Source organism: Chenopodium quinoa, unplaced genomic scaffold, assembly GCF_001683475.1.
Source record: "Chenopodium quinoa cultivar QQ74 unplaced genomic scaffold, ASM168347v1, whole genome shotgun sequence".
In the NCBI taxonomy this organism is placed as follows: Eukaryota; Viridiplantae; Streptophyta; class Magnoliopsida; order Caryophyllales; family Amaranthaceae; genus Chenopodium; species Chenopodium quinoa.
This window is the reverse complement of record NW_018744858.1, coordinates 2098959-2110714: the sequence shown is the minus strand read 5'-3', so window position 1 is coordinate 2110714 and position 11756 is coordinate 2098959. Positions and strand designations below refer to the sequence as shown.

General features: G+C 39.4%; 1 protein-coding gene across 1 annotated transcript; it reads left to right on the top strand.

Annotated features, from left to right (window-relative positions):
- The first annotated feature begins 30 nt into the window (after positions 1-30).
- LOC110704733 lies at positions 31-1109 on the top strand. The gene is made up of 2 exons (XM_021882540.1): positions 31-786; positions 1062-1109. The coding sequence occupies exons 1-2, from the start codon at positions 31-33 to the stop codon at positions 1107-1109; spliced, it is 804 nt and encodes a 267-aa protein (XP_021738232.1).
- Positions 1110-11756: the final 10647 nt, after the last annotated feature.

The window sequence follows — 11756 nt, the reverse complement described above, 5'->3', positions numbered from 1 at the left end:
TATGTTGCTCCACCGGCTTATGAGGAACCGATGCCCTTCCCGCAAAGGTTGTCAAAAGCCGTACTCGATAGACATTTTGGGAAATACTGCGAAGCTCTTAAGAAGGTACACGCCTCTACTCCCTTTTCTGATCTTTTAATTCAAATGCCTCAATTTGCAAATTTTGTGAAGATTATTAAAGATCAACAAAAGGATAAGGAAGTAGTAAATAAGAAGGGCCCTACTCTCTTATATGATAACCTACCACCTAAGCTGCATGATCCGGGTAGTTTCACTATTCCCTGCACGATAAACGAGAAATTTTTCAATAGGGTTTTGTGCGATTTAGGTGCTAGTGTTAACTTAATGCCCTATTCATTATATGAGAGTTTAGGCTTGCAAGGACTTAAACCTTCCCTTATCTCTCTTCAATTGGCTGATAGAACCTCTAGACTCCTTAAGGGTATGGTTGAAGATGTATTAGTTACGGTTGGTGAACTTGTTTTTCATGTTGATTTTGTTGTCATGGATATGAAAGAAGACCATATGATCCCGATTATATTTGGTCGACCATTCCTCGCCACAAGTCAAGCCGTAATAGATGTTCCCGAAGGACAAGTCACCATTAGGGCCCAGGATAAACAAGTCATGTTCAAGCTCTTTGATGAACATAATTCTATATTTGATGGTGGTACTTGCTTAAGAATCGATGCTACTAACCCCTTGGTTGATAAGTATGTATTTGATAGAATGTTCGTGAGAAGCAAAGACAAAATTCCACCCGATGATGTGTTTGGCCATATGAAGGTGAGTTTGGATACAAGGCAGGTTAATTATAAAATGAAGGAGTCACTTGGAAGCAGATATTTTCATGGGAAACATCACGGAGTTCCTTCTTCGTGTGGTGACCCGAGCTGAGCTATCACTACGGTTAAGCTAAAGACCTTATAAACAAGCGCTAAATGGGAGGCAACCCATTCTCGATCTTTTACTTGGTTTTTATTCTTATCTTTATTTTGATTTTAGATTTATTTATTAGTGTTCTTTATTTTATTTTATTTTAGTTCTCTCTCTTTATGCAGGTGAAAAGAACAGATTCTACGAAGGAGGACTACATGGAAGGGGCATGATGCGTCAGCATTTTCAGGGCGGTCCTAGCTCCGGCCCGAGGTATGATTCTCACCCTCCCGAGCAGTAGAGTTGTTTCCCTCTCCCCTTGTCCATTTACACTGATATATGCATGCATTGAGGACATTGTATGGTTTAGCTTGGGGGAGGATTCACTTTTCACCATGTATATAATTTTTTTTTTTAGTATTTGGTTAGTTTCTTTTTTTTTCTAGTGTTGTTGATATGCCTTTACATGCCTATTCTTCTATGATAACAATCATATATGTGTGCTTTGCGAAAAGAGTTTTCGAAAACCCATTCACCGATTTGCTTGGAATTGAGTTGGTTTGTGGCCAGGATGGTCTCCCCGCTCTACTTATGTGAATAGTTTGTGTACCCGGTGAGATTTTTGAGCCATATTTGACTGATTGCACTCTATCTCAGTCGTGTTTCTTCATGTGTGATTAGTTGTCCTTCACATAATTGAATTCTTGGTCTTGCTCTTTGACTGTTTGAGACTTGAATGATGCATGTTGCGAAAAAATGATTGAAATTTCCTTGTAGAGAATAGAGCCTCCACATTCTAGGCCTGCATAATTTTTTTTTATTTTTCATTCACCCGTAGGTTGAGCCAATTTGAGCCGTGTTTTAACCCCTTCTTGATACCCTACGTTTAAAGCCATAGAGCTATTTTCCTAGGTTTATTTTGAAGGAGCATTACACTTGTTAAAGCCCTATGAGTGATATATGAAAAAAAAAGAAAAAAAAATGAAAAAAAAATTGAAAAAAAAAAAAAGAAAAAGAGAAAGAAGGGAATTGATTTATTAGAAGGAAGGAAGGAAGAAGAGGAAAGAAAAGAAAGAAAAAAAAGGGTGTTGAACTTGCATACACCCTTACCTCGAATTAAAGAGTTTAAAGTCTTCCTAAATCCTAATTTGCTATGAATCCCTTTCTTTTTGCAAAAGAAAAAAAAAATGAATGAAAAAAAAAAGAGAAAAAGAAAAGAAAAAAAAAAGAGAAGGAAAAAGAAAGAAATAAGGGGCTATTCTTATTTTGTATGAAGTTGGAGGAAATAAGGTAGGTTTGAACCCAACATTTGAATGTGTAGTGAGATTAGGATTTGTTATATTTTAAGCACCACATTCCCAAATAACGTCGTCCAACCCTTGTTTACCAAGCTTACCCTTTATGGATTTCATGATTTTTGTAATTGCATCAATCATTAGAAGTGGAGAAAGTCACATTGCAAGCCTAAAGAGGACAATTCATGTGAAGTTGACATGCATTCTATGCTTAGGTTGAGTGATATCGTATTTCACCCCATAACACACATGAGCGTTATTTGTTTTTTATTTTTCACAACTAAGGTGAGAGCTATTCATGTTTGTGTGAGTTGGTATGGGGAGATGTGTGGTAAGATGTTTGTCGATTCCAAGTTTAAGAGGTTTATGGTGGTTTTATGCATATTAACTCTAATTTTTGTTTTCCTCGTGATTTCAAATTGATGGCACATTATGATGGTTTGAGAAGTTGTCTTTCTCCTCCCTTGTGATTCATGGTTAAATGCTTGAGGACAAGAATTAGTTTAGCTTAGGGGAGTTTGATAAGTCGTGTTTTGTGCATATTTGTTAGCTTATTTTTAGTTGGTTTTATTAGCTTAGTCGAGTGTTTTAGTCTATTTTGGTGTAATTTGGTTTAGTTTTGATGATTCGATGCTTTTATGGGTAGTTCGTTGTTTTTGATGTATTTCAGGATTAACGGAGCTAATTTGGATATTTTACGAAGTCACGAAGCTAAACCAAGGCCCACGAACCTTCACGAGGCTTGTTGATTGAAGAACGAGCTATTTAGGGACTTTTGGAGTGAGGCACGTCCGTGCCTAGCAGAGGCATGTCCGTGCCTCCAAGTCAGTTTACACAGCTATGAGCTTCGACATTAGGCACGTCCGTGCCTAGCAGGGGCACGTTCGTGCCCAAGACTGCAGAATTACACTCGTCAAGAGGCACATCCGTGCCTGGAAGTCAGAAGCCAAGGAAGTTTGCACTCGATTAGAGGCACGTCCGTGCCTCCTGGGAGAATTATGCGCCAAGTCTTTTGAGCGTTTTATTATCTTTCTAGGGCTATAAATACACTAAGTATTGTTTTATTTGAGAATTAAGTTTTTATTAGTCTAGTTTTACATTGTTAAAACCTAGTTCTCTCCATTAAATTGCTTTGATTTTGAAATTCAAGATTCAAGATTTCTACTTTCCGTTTTCCATTCAATTCAAGATTCGGTATTTTCTTTTCATCTTTAATTTTCTTAATTATGTTTTCCTTAATTATTTTTGTTATTGTTTATTTCATTATGAGTAAGTAGTTTCTTTTTTCCAAGATTTAGGGTTGCCCAATTATGATTGATGCATGAATTAATTCCTTAAATTCTCTAACGACTTTTGTAATTGCTTATGCTAAATTGATTGTGATTATGCCAATACTAGATTAGAGATAATTAGCATCGTTATTATTCCATTGTTTCTATCACAACGAGAGTTGGGTTTAAATGGATTTGAGTAGATCAATTTAGGGTTTGAGATTCAACATGAGAATAGTTGGGTTGATAATTGGGAAGTTAGAGTAATGTTTTTAATGTCTCTAATTTGCATGATACCATGAGAATAGGCTTGATTGTATGTTAGGGAAGCCTTTGATACCCGAGAGAGTTCCTTGGTATTGATTAGGATTTGCTTTTCCCCATTCAATTGGAATCGTATGTTAGGGGTAGGAATATAATTGCATTAATCGTAATTGTGGTGATACTAGATCTTGGATGTTTTAATTATCTGATTCTTCATATCCCTTAGTTTATTTTCGATTTTCCATACATTAGTTCTTTAGTTATTCGACCATTGTTGATCCTTGCTTACTAATAACTTGAGTCTAGATAATTTTAGGTGAACCATAGTCTCTGTGGGATCGACCCTGACTTGCCCTACTACATAGTTAGGAGGATTAGTAAGGTTATTTTTGCTAGGTGTGCGACCGCCTAACAGTATAAATTTTTGTGCTTAGCCAAAATTTGTATATACAACTAGGTCTAAACGGCCGAGCAATGTAATTAAAGCCATACGGCCAAAAACAATGTAATTTTGACGATATTAATGAAAAAGTCAAACATTGTTATTAAACTCTTGTAATATATTTTGTATATTTACTTATTGTTAAGAAGAAATGCCGACTAAAAACAGAAACAAGGGTGGCTTGCAACATAGCAGCTCGGCCCCTGACAAGGGTAGAGATGAATAAGCAATGCCGCCTAAAAAGAGAAACGAAGCTGCTCCCAACATAGCAGCTCGGCCCCTAAAGGGGGGAATAAGCGGCCGAGTCCAATGCCTAGCAAGGGCATTCCCCAGCAAAGCAATTCGGCCATAAGGGTCAAAATGTTAGACGCTCCATCCGGCCCTAGACCGGTCGGACGGATAAAACATAAGGTAGTCCGAAAATTGCCTAAGGTATTTTTACTCTAAGGGAAAAGGCATACCTAGGCGTGTGAGCCTAATAAACACTTAGGAAAGATCAGGTTGAGATAATACTTGAAATTTCACGAGTGCGTCCGAGAGATAGCATCAAAGCACGACTCGGCGTGAGCCAATTAAACGGTCGTATTGCTAAAGTTCATTCGGCATTCACCTAGTCCAAGTGCAATCATTATTATGATTTGATTAACTTACTAGTTGTCATACCCTTTGAGGTATAAAACCTACTAAGTTAATAAAACCTCTTTGTATGTGGACTAGGCAAATGTAGAATAAAGGGTCATACCCCCACTGTAAAATCATTCGTATGTTAAAGCAAATAAAGGCATGAAAAGTTGCTCAAAGATGCTAAGTATGGATAAAAAGAAGTTGAAGATACTTTGTAAATCAAAGCCATTCAAAACGGACGGCAAATAAAAACAAAAAGAGTATATTACAAGACCGCTCAAAACAGACGGCAAAAGTTGAAATTGTTCCAAACAAAGAAATAAAAATGAAGTACTGAAAGCTTAAACAGCTGCAGAAGAAGAAGAGAGCTCCTCATTTGGCCGCCTCCTCTCCACCATTTCCAGCGGTCGACTCACCTTCCTTAGCTGCATCGTCTGCCTTGGTTGGCTCATCATCCTTGGCCGACTCTTCCTCTTCCTCCTCCCCGTCTTCATCATCATCACTTTTAGTAGGGGAGGGGGTGGCGACGAATGGAGGGACAGGCTCCCCAATAGCTTGGCACTCCTCCTTGAAGGTGACATAGTCCAACCGGTTGGTGAAGTGCTCCAGGTAGTAGCCGATTTCGTTGACGTCAACCATCATAAAGTAGCCCTCCTCAAATCGATTCTTAAGTCGAGTGATGGTCGACTGCTCGATTCGGACCATTTCCTGAGGGGAGATATTCTTGGGATCCTTGAGCTGTTCTTTCAGCTCTTCTACCTCCTTTTTGAGGCACCTCAGCCTCCTGATTGTGTTCTTCTCCTTCCTTCAAAGTCTTCTCAAGGGCTACCAAGCAGGTCTCCAGCTCGGATTTGAGCTTTTCCGAAGCCTCGACTCCCTCCTACCACTCGGCAGCATGGGCGACCGCCTCGTCCCTCTCTTTCACGAGAGCCTCGTTAGCCAACCGTTCCTTCTTGAGGGCATCGCCCATTTTGACTATGTCCTCAGTCTGTTTGGCAGACTTCTCGCTCAACGCATCAAGGGCAGTCTTGTGCTGGATGCTTTGGAGGGCCAGCAGCCTAGTGCTCTCGTCCTAAATCTTCTTTATGTCCTCCCAGGCCGACTGGATTTCGCGCCTCTCCCGAGGGGTGCCAGTCTTGGAAGGCAGAGAGCCTAAGTAAGAGCTATGGATGAAAGAAGAATACAAGTTAGTAAAAGAAAAATGAAGATAAACTAAGTGTTAAAGTTCAAAGAAGCTTAAATACCTCAACACAGCTATTTATCATGGGGCCGAAGAACCTGTAATCCCCCATATTTTAGAGTAAATTATAATATATTTCTTTATTATTTAAACAAATATTTTATTTCGTTTTCATTAAATAAGTTATTTTATGAAAAACTTAATTAAACACTATAAAATTAATAGGCACTAATTTAATTTGAATTTCTCTTCCTATACATCAACTTATTTTGTCAATAATGTTAGTAGCCCAATCTTGAATAAAGAAAGCTCAAACTCTTATTCAAGCCCAAACTTCCACTTAATTTGGGAAACCAAGCCCACATACTCATTTAAACCCCCCCCCCAAAAAAAAAACAAAAAAATACCTCAAAATTTCCCCCCTCATTCACGTTATTTTGCTTCTACTGCTTTCCCCTACTGCTTCACGATTTCACAAAAAAAAAAATAAAAATAAAAAAAAGCCAATTTCGCTGTTGTACCTGCTGCCCCTGCTCAGCCACCATCGCCCACGCTGCTGTCACCGACCACCGCAGCTCCACCCGCAACACCCCACAACTACCAGTTCGCCCCTTCTCTCTCTCCCTCCTTCCTTCTTTCTTTTCTTTGATAAATTGATTCAATATGTCAATCTTTATTACATTTTGTTCTTAAATTGTTATTATTATAATTTGATTATGCATATGAATTGCAAAAGATTACAAATTTCTAAATTTTTCTATGTTTAATTTAATGACAAAAATTTCAAATTTGGTTTAACTAAGAACTAAGGGTTTAAATGTTGATTTTTCATGGTTTTAGGGTTTAAAACGTGTTGATTAAGTTATCTAATTATATTGTGTTTAAATTATGTTAAAGCATAATTATTTTGATTATATATAAAATTTCAGATTTATTAAAGTTTCAATTTTAGGTTTAAATTGTATTAATTTCATATTTTTATGTCCCTAATCTTATTAAACAATGGTTGTGAGTATTTTATGATTATAAAGCTTTGAACTTTAAAATCTAATCTCATGAATTAATTTTCAGATTATTGTTTTATGTTTTTGAAGTCTCCAATTACATTGGATTAGTGTATTTCTGGGTTTTAAGCATACTAACTTTAAGAACTCTATATAAGCTTCGAATTTTAGTAAAAGGGAAGGTTTTAAAGTGTTGTTTAATTGGATTTTGAAGGTTTTAAAGTAAGTTAGTATTGTTGTAAATTTAATTACTTGGGTATTGATTGAATTAATGTTGTTTGGTATAGGAGAGGACTTCGTAGAAGGCGATTTTTAGTTCCTAAAGTTGCCAACCAACTCATTTACTCAAGATACGTACAAGGATACGAAAACCTTGACTCTAGGAGCATGTTTAAGGACTTGGAAAATCTAGAATCATATTAGAAAACTTGCGGATTGGTTGAAATTGTATGGTAGTAAGTTTGATTGGTGATTAATGTGATGATTGGTTTTGATTCATGTATGCAAAATGTGTAACTTGTAAGTATTATTTATTCATTAACCTGCAAGATGAGTTTAGAGGCAAAGGTACATGAATATGTGGATTGAATTATTTTATTACTCATTCATTAATATTGAAATGGAATGAGTAAATGAAGAATTGAAGTCTATAAGACGAGGTTTAGGATTTGAAGTGTCTTATGCACTTAAGGTGTTGATACACCGAGGTAGTTTAAAGGGTTCAACACTAAATGTTGTTTGTCACTAATAATTTAAGAATTGAATTGGAAATTTGAATTGTTTAATGATTAATGTTTGATTGGTTATGTTGTTTTGCATTTGAGACGTCACCAAGTTTAAACTTGTAAATCACGTAAAGTGTAAGATGAATGAGCAATAAAACTCTGGATTTGTGCACATCTAGAGTAATGAAAAACAGGGGTTGGGGTACACGGGGTATTAGCCGTGCCCTTTTCTAGAGGCCGTCTGATCTACAAGCCTCTTGTTTTCAAATACTTTTTAAAACTATAAGGAGTTAGATGAGATCTCATACTAGCTATGGCCACAGAGTCGCGCTCGTCTGCCATTGGATGTTTATTGATGTTTCTGAAAGGAGGCATGTGGTTTTTCTTTTTATTGATGTTCCGAATTAGAGCATGGGGAGACAACCTTGTCTATTGCTTAATCCAATAAATAAAATGAAATAATCAGTATTAATTAGAGAAGTCTTAGACATGTCAACAGTTGAGTTATGTGTTTGAGTCAATAATTAAACTGTTGTGTGTTGATTGATTAATTAGTAGCATGCTAGGAATTCTTTATTATATTTATAGCTTGTATGTACTCAGCGTTGCTGATTGTGTGCTTTTGTGTGTCTTTTTCTTGGTCATGGCCTTCGCCTTTCAATGACCATGTAATGATCCAATCTTTGCACTTGTAATATTGGGTAGCAGACTTATCACAAGTGTTTACATAGTTTGGACATGCATCAAGGTGGTGGGATTTGGGAGGAGTTGGTTATTATTCGCAATTTATTTCATTTCATAAGTTTGAATTTATTTAAACTTTGGTTTGATTTATTTACTACTTTTGTTGGGTTTTGAATTAGGGCCTTCATGGTTCCAAATTGTAAAACTTAATTTGGTTTTGTTCGTTGGTTTTGAATCTTATTTATAATTGAGTTAGTTTTTCCACTACTAAAATTCTGAATTAGCCTTAATGTTTAAACACGTGGCGGTAGCATGTAAGTAATTCTCTTGCATTTTATTAAAGTTATTTACAAGTTTAAAGAGAGAATTATTGGGGTGTTACAGAACCCCTCGTGAATTCCCCGGAATTTATCTTGCACATCGGCCGGGACAGCCCTCAGCATAGCCTCTCGGACCGCCTTACGCTCGGCCCGGGTCAGTGACGTACCAGGGGCGCGAACGTCCATCTCCTCGGCAATGTCTGTGAAAAGCAAGAGTTAGAAAATTGAAACGAATCAAAACCATCAAATCCAAGAAAAAGTTTGACTAGGTACCTTCCGAGAAGGAGGGTGGTTCCAGCGGATGCCTCTCCGGAGTAGGAGTAGGCATAGGTTGTTGCTTGATCTCTCAAGGCGGCGACTGCAACCCTTTAGGCTGCTCATGAGCAGCCCGCGACTTCTCCTTAGTCGCCTGCGCCCATGAGCGGGTCTTGGACACAGTGATTTTGCCAGACTTGGACGACCCCTCGTCCTTTGAAGCAGACGCTGACCACACACACACACACACACATATAATACATACATATATACATATATATATATATATATATATATATATATAATATATATATATATAATATATATATATATATATATATATATATATATACGTATCCCCTTGGCCGCTTCGTAACTTTGTCTAAGGAGCCGGTAACGCTCCAACTTGAAGTCGGCCATGTCCGTTTCCCCTCTTTGCTTTGGATCCAACTGAGACATGGCTTGCTCTGTTAAGAAAAAGGAACAAAAAGTTTGATTATATTGAAAACTCATTCGGACGGTCATGTCATGAAGATCCACCTTGGGTATAGTTCCTTAGCAAGTCAAATGATGACATAAAGATTGGATCCCTAAGCCAGTCGGTTAGGGGAATCCAGTTGGAGACGACGGGCACTTGCTTCCCATCCCGATACACCTTCTTGACTTTAAAGTAGTCAAGCTGATGAGCGTGGTCCGGATGGACAGGAGGCCTATACGGCCGGTGATCCCCTCGTCCAAGCTGAACAGGCTTGGCATTGTATCTGTTCATCTTGCGGTTGAAGCGCCTGTCTTTGCTCTTAATGCGGTAGAAGCGATGCTTCCAGTCACGCCATTTGGACGGCTTGTGCAGAACTACTAAGTATTCTAGATAAGTGTTCAGGATGAACCAGCCGTCCGATTGCGCACTCAACTGTACCATGTTGTGCATCTCGCAAAAGACCGAGAAGTTAGGGGTGAAGCCTTTCCTAAGGCAAATCACCAAGTACCCAAAGATATTGGCCGAGTTGTTCGGTGCTAGCTGAAACAGCGCAATCTGGTATTCGACCAACAGCTCCTGGACAAATGGATGGAGGGGAAAGCGGAGGTCCACCTCTAAGGCGGCCCTGTAAACATTGAAGCCCCGGCGTTGGGCTCCCTCGTCGTCAGAAGCGATAACCGAATTAGAATTTCTGGGTGGCCAAATCTAGTGATCTTCCCCAAGCATGAGGAACTTCTCGAATTTCTCAAACTTGTCGTTGAGAAAAGCAAGGACTACATCCCCAACGGGGCAAGCATATGGGTCATTGAGGTCGACCGCATTGTCGCCCTTGTTCGCCTCCTCGGCGTCAGGGTTTTTAACTCCTTGCTCGGCCGGTTGTGGTTCGAGAATCCTTGCCGAACAAAAATCAGAGGATAGCACTCTGTCCAATTCAGTCGCCTCGGCCGAGCTGCCACCAACCGAACCTTGCCCTGGCTTGGCCATCACCAGACCTTCAGGAACCATAGGATTCTTGCCCTTATCTTTCTTCCCTCCAGAGTCCACCTAATTTCCTGAAGGAGGAGCTGCAAGTGGGCAGGTCTGTCGGCTTAGAAATATAAATGCCAATTCTAGGCCTGGCCAACCTGGTATGTTGTGAAGGGGGTTGTTGAGGATTTTGGACGGATGCCCTAGCGTCCGCCTTAAAAGAAGAAGGATGTCTCTTAGAAGAAAGTAGCTCGGACGGCATCAGGATCGAGCTGGTATATTGGGAAGGGGGTCGTTTCGGATTTCGCCCGGACGCCTTCTTGGAAGAAGAAGTGCCTGGATGATTTTGCCCATCAGAAGAGGAGACAGTCACTTCTACTATGGATCATGCACTACCACTAACAGTGGTTGTGTTTGTGTCCTCCCTGTCCAAGTTGCTCGGATCGTAGGGGACTAGGGGGTCCACCATACTGCCATCAGGGTTTCTAGGGACATCTTGCTCGTACGCGCCATGTTCGAATGCAGGGATAAAGAAGAATAGGTGGGGGTGAGTTGGTACGCACTAGAAATGGACCCACTCCATAGAGAGGAAGACTCTTCCCCGTCCACTCTAGACTCCTCAGTCTCAGGCGAACGACCAGCCTCATGAGGAGAAATAGATGAAGTCGAGTGTTGTGCCAGTTCGTGTTTAAAAAATAAAATAAGTATGGAAAAGGAAAAGAAAAAATATAAAAGAGAGGAAACGGGTGGTTACCTCATTACGAGTAGAAAGTTTGAGGAGCTTTGAAGATCTTGAACAACGTTGACCAGAGAATTCATAAACTCGGACGGAAACCTCAACCTCACGGCGGAGCTCTCTAAGATTTCGGAAGAACAATACTTTCTCTCTCTAAAAGCTCTGACTTCTCTTTAGAAAACACAAAAATCCAAAGTGTTTTTATGATGTCAAACCAGACCTATTTATAGGCCAAATTTATGAGGGAAAAAGGGTAAAATCACTTTTCCTGCCCAGAAGTACAAGCGGTAACTTTTAAAAAAGTTTAACCTAGAAATTCGAATGGTTAAAAAACTGAACCCGTCATTTAAGACGGGAAGATGTACAGACACTCTAATGTCGCGTCAAAATAGACGACCAGGTCAGCAGAATTCGAATCATAATTCCGGAAAATACAGAAGACAGTTGTTCACTTAAAGCCAGTCGGCACAACCCGTCCGCCTGATTTTAAGACTTTAAGTCCACTAATGAAATCAGGCGGACTGATCAAGGCAGCTATCCCAAAGGAGAAATCCCATGGACGGACGGACGATACTGTCTGTCTCCTTTTAATGATGATGCTCCATCAGCCTGACATTCGGACAATACTGACGGATA

What these genes read in the sequence shown, in the direction of transcription:
- LOC110704733 (XM_021882540.1), top strand. Translation starts at nt 31, where the DNA reads ATGCCCTTCCCGCAAAGGTTGTCAAAAGCCGTACTCGATAGACATTTT. An exon ending in ATGTGTTTGGCCATATGAAG is followed by an intron (nt 787 to 1,061) that starts GTGAGTTTGGAT and finishes CTCTTTATGCAG; the next exon opens with GTGAAAAGAACAGATTCTAC.